The following is a 2,097-nucleotide window of genomic DNA, read 5'->3' as shown; positions in this document are numbered from 1 at the left end:
ATATATATATATATATTTTGTTTTGGTGGTGATGGGGGAGGATGCTGGCTATTTCTGTGCTGCACCTGCCAGTGTGTATATAACTGTTTTATAATATATAGAGTTAAAAAAAGTTTAATCTTTTATTATTAAGTGCTATTTGCTAAAACAAATTTATTTAATAAAGTAAAAATAAAAATATTGAAAGTTTAACACACACACACATATAATTTCCTCTAATGTTAATGATATAGTGTGAATTTGTTATTCTATGTGGGTTACAAAGTTTTGTATATTTAATGAGTCAAGCTATACCCAAAATTAAATCCTCAGTTAACGTATATAAAAACATATGAATATCTTTAGTAGTGGTAGAACTGGATTTTGAAGATAGATTCAAATGTGTCCGATACTACAAAATATTCCTTGCACTTTAAGTTGTGGGTGTATTATAAGAGTGGCAGTCAATATCTTAGTGTGGATGGTGTGTGGTAGGATGCTGCAGACTGTCTGCCTTCCATCTGGTTCAAAATTAGAGAAAGTGGCAGGTAGCCTTAGTAGCTTTGCCGTAAATAAAAAATACAAACTGTTAATGATTATTTCCAGTTTTTACTATGAGAAGGAATACTGAAGAATAATAGATTAGTATATTGTATAATTTGTATTAGATTATGCAAATATTTAGCCCTGTAGTTATTCTTGTAAGACATATTTAATGAAATTGCATTTTTTAATCAGGGACATCTATTAAAATAAAGAGTTTGAGTTCAGATTTATATTAATTCAAAGTAGTCAAACTTTTTTAAATTCCCCTATGTTGGGTTCAGAATGGGAGGGTCTTAAAACAATTATTGGTTATCTAGCTTGCATACTTGGAACTAAATATTTTAATTACTAAGAAAATAAAGATCATTTAAATTTTTTGTTCATATTTGCTGATTTTGTTTTAAAATCCTTGAAATAGTGAATTTTGATAAAACAACATAAACTGATGCACATGAAATGAAAGACATTCATTGTAACTCATAATTGATTTTCTTAACACTCCTTAGTACCATTTGTATTCATCACTGTAAAAGTTTAAAGTTGGAATCTTGAGATAATTTTCCAACATAAGAGACTTTGTGGCATCACGTAAATATAAAATTATCTTTGTGTGAATACAAATTATAATTATAAATATAAAGTTATCTTTGTGTGAATACAAATTATAATTATAAATATAAAATTATCTTTGTGTGAATACAAATTATAATTATAAATATAAAATTATTTTTGTGTGAATACAAATTATAATTATAAATATAAAATTATCTTTGTGTGAATACAAATTATAATTATAATTCTATCACATCTTTTTTCAGCATTGCTTAGAAAGTTATATGACAAAACAAGAATACCTGTTGTACCTATATATGGTGGATTTCCAGTAAGACTTCGGTAAGTGTATTAATAGTTATCAGAAACAAGGTATTTCTATTTCTTAATGTCTTCATACTGTTCAACTGAACAAAATAATTTATTTTTGGAGGAATGTTCACTAGTTTTATAGAGCTGTGAATTGCACGACTGTTTGTTATGTACAGTTTAATTGTTCACTACAGTTATCTATCTTATCTTGTATTGGGTTATTACATTCCCACAAATATAACAATTAGAGCATAAACAATTTATATAAAATGTTTACCTTTTTTAACGTTCAGTAACCTTTGAAAAACAATAAGATGGTGAATTTTTGGATGAATTGTGTGTGAACTATGAAGTAGGAACAAGAAATGACACATCAGTATTGTTTGATCTAATTGTAGCATATGAACTGTGAAGTAGGAACAAGAAAACGCAGTAATATTGTTCTAATTGTAGCATGTGAACTGTGAAGTAGGAACAAGAAACAATGCAGTAATATTGTTCTAATTGTAGCATGTTAACTGTGAAGTAGGAACAAGAAACAATGCAGTAATATTGTTCTAATTGTAGCATGTGAAGTAGGAACAGGAAACAACACAGTAATATTGTTTTAATTGTAGCTTGTGAACTGTGAAGTAGGAACAGGAAACAACACAGTAATATTGTTCTAATTGTAGCATGTGAACTGTGAAGTAGGAACAAGAAACAATG

General features: G+C 27.8%; 1 protein-coding gene across 2 annotated transcripts in view; it reads left to right on the top strand.

Annotated features, from left to right (window-relative positions):
• Window positions 1–2,097, top strand: part of LOC106472880 (transmembrane protein 68-like) — a 13,823-nt gene that overhangs the window by 3,045 nt on the left and 8,681 nt on the right. For both annotated transcript variants that reach the window (XR_002613548.1, XM_013933552.2), the window contains exon 3: window positions 1,344–1,419. Coding sequence is in view for 1 of the 2 variants with exons in the window: in XM_013933552.2 (XP_013789006.2) it covers window positions 1,344–1,419 (76 nt within the window). In the remaining variant the exon portion in view is untranslated. The remainder of the gene's footprint in view (window positions 1–1,343; window positions 1,420–2,097) is intronic.

The sequence above is a fragment of the Limulus polyphemus genome, unplaced genomic scaffold (assembly GCF_000517525.1).
Source record: "Limulus polyphemus unplaced genomic scaffold, Limulus_polyphemus-2.1.2 Scaffold5698, whole genome shotgun sequence".
NCBI classification, from domain to species: Eukaryota; Metazoa; Arthropoda; class Merostomata; order Xiphosura; family Limulidae; genus Limulus; species Limulus polyphemus.
This window is presented reverse-complemented; position numbering and strand designations above follow the sequence as displayed.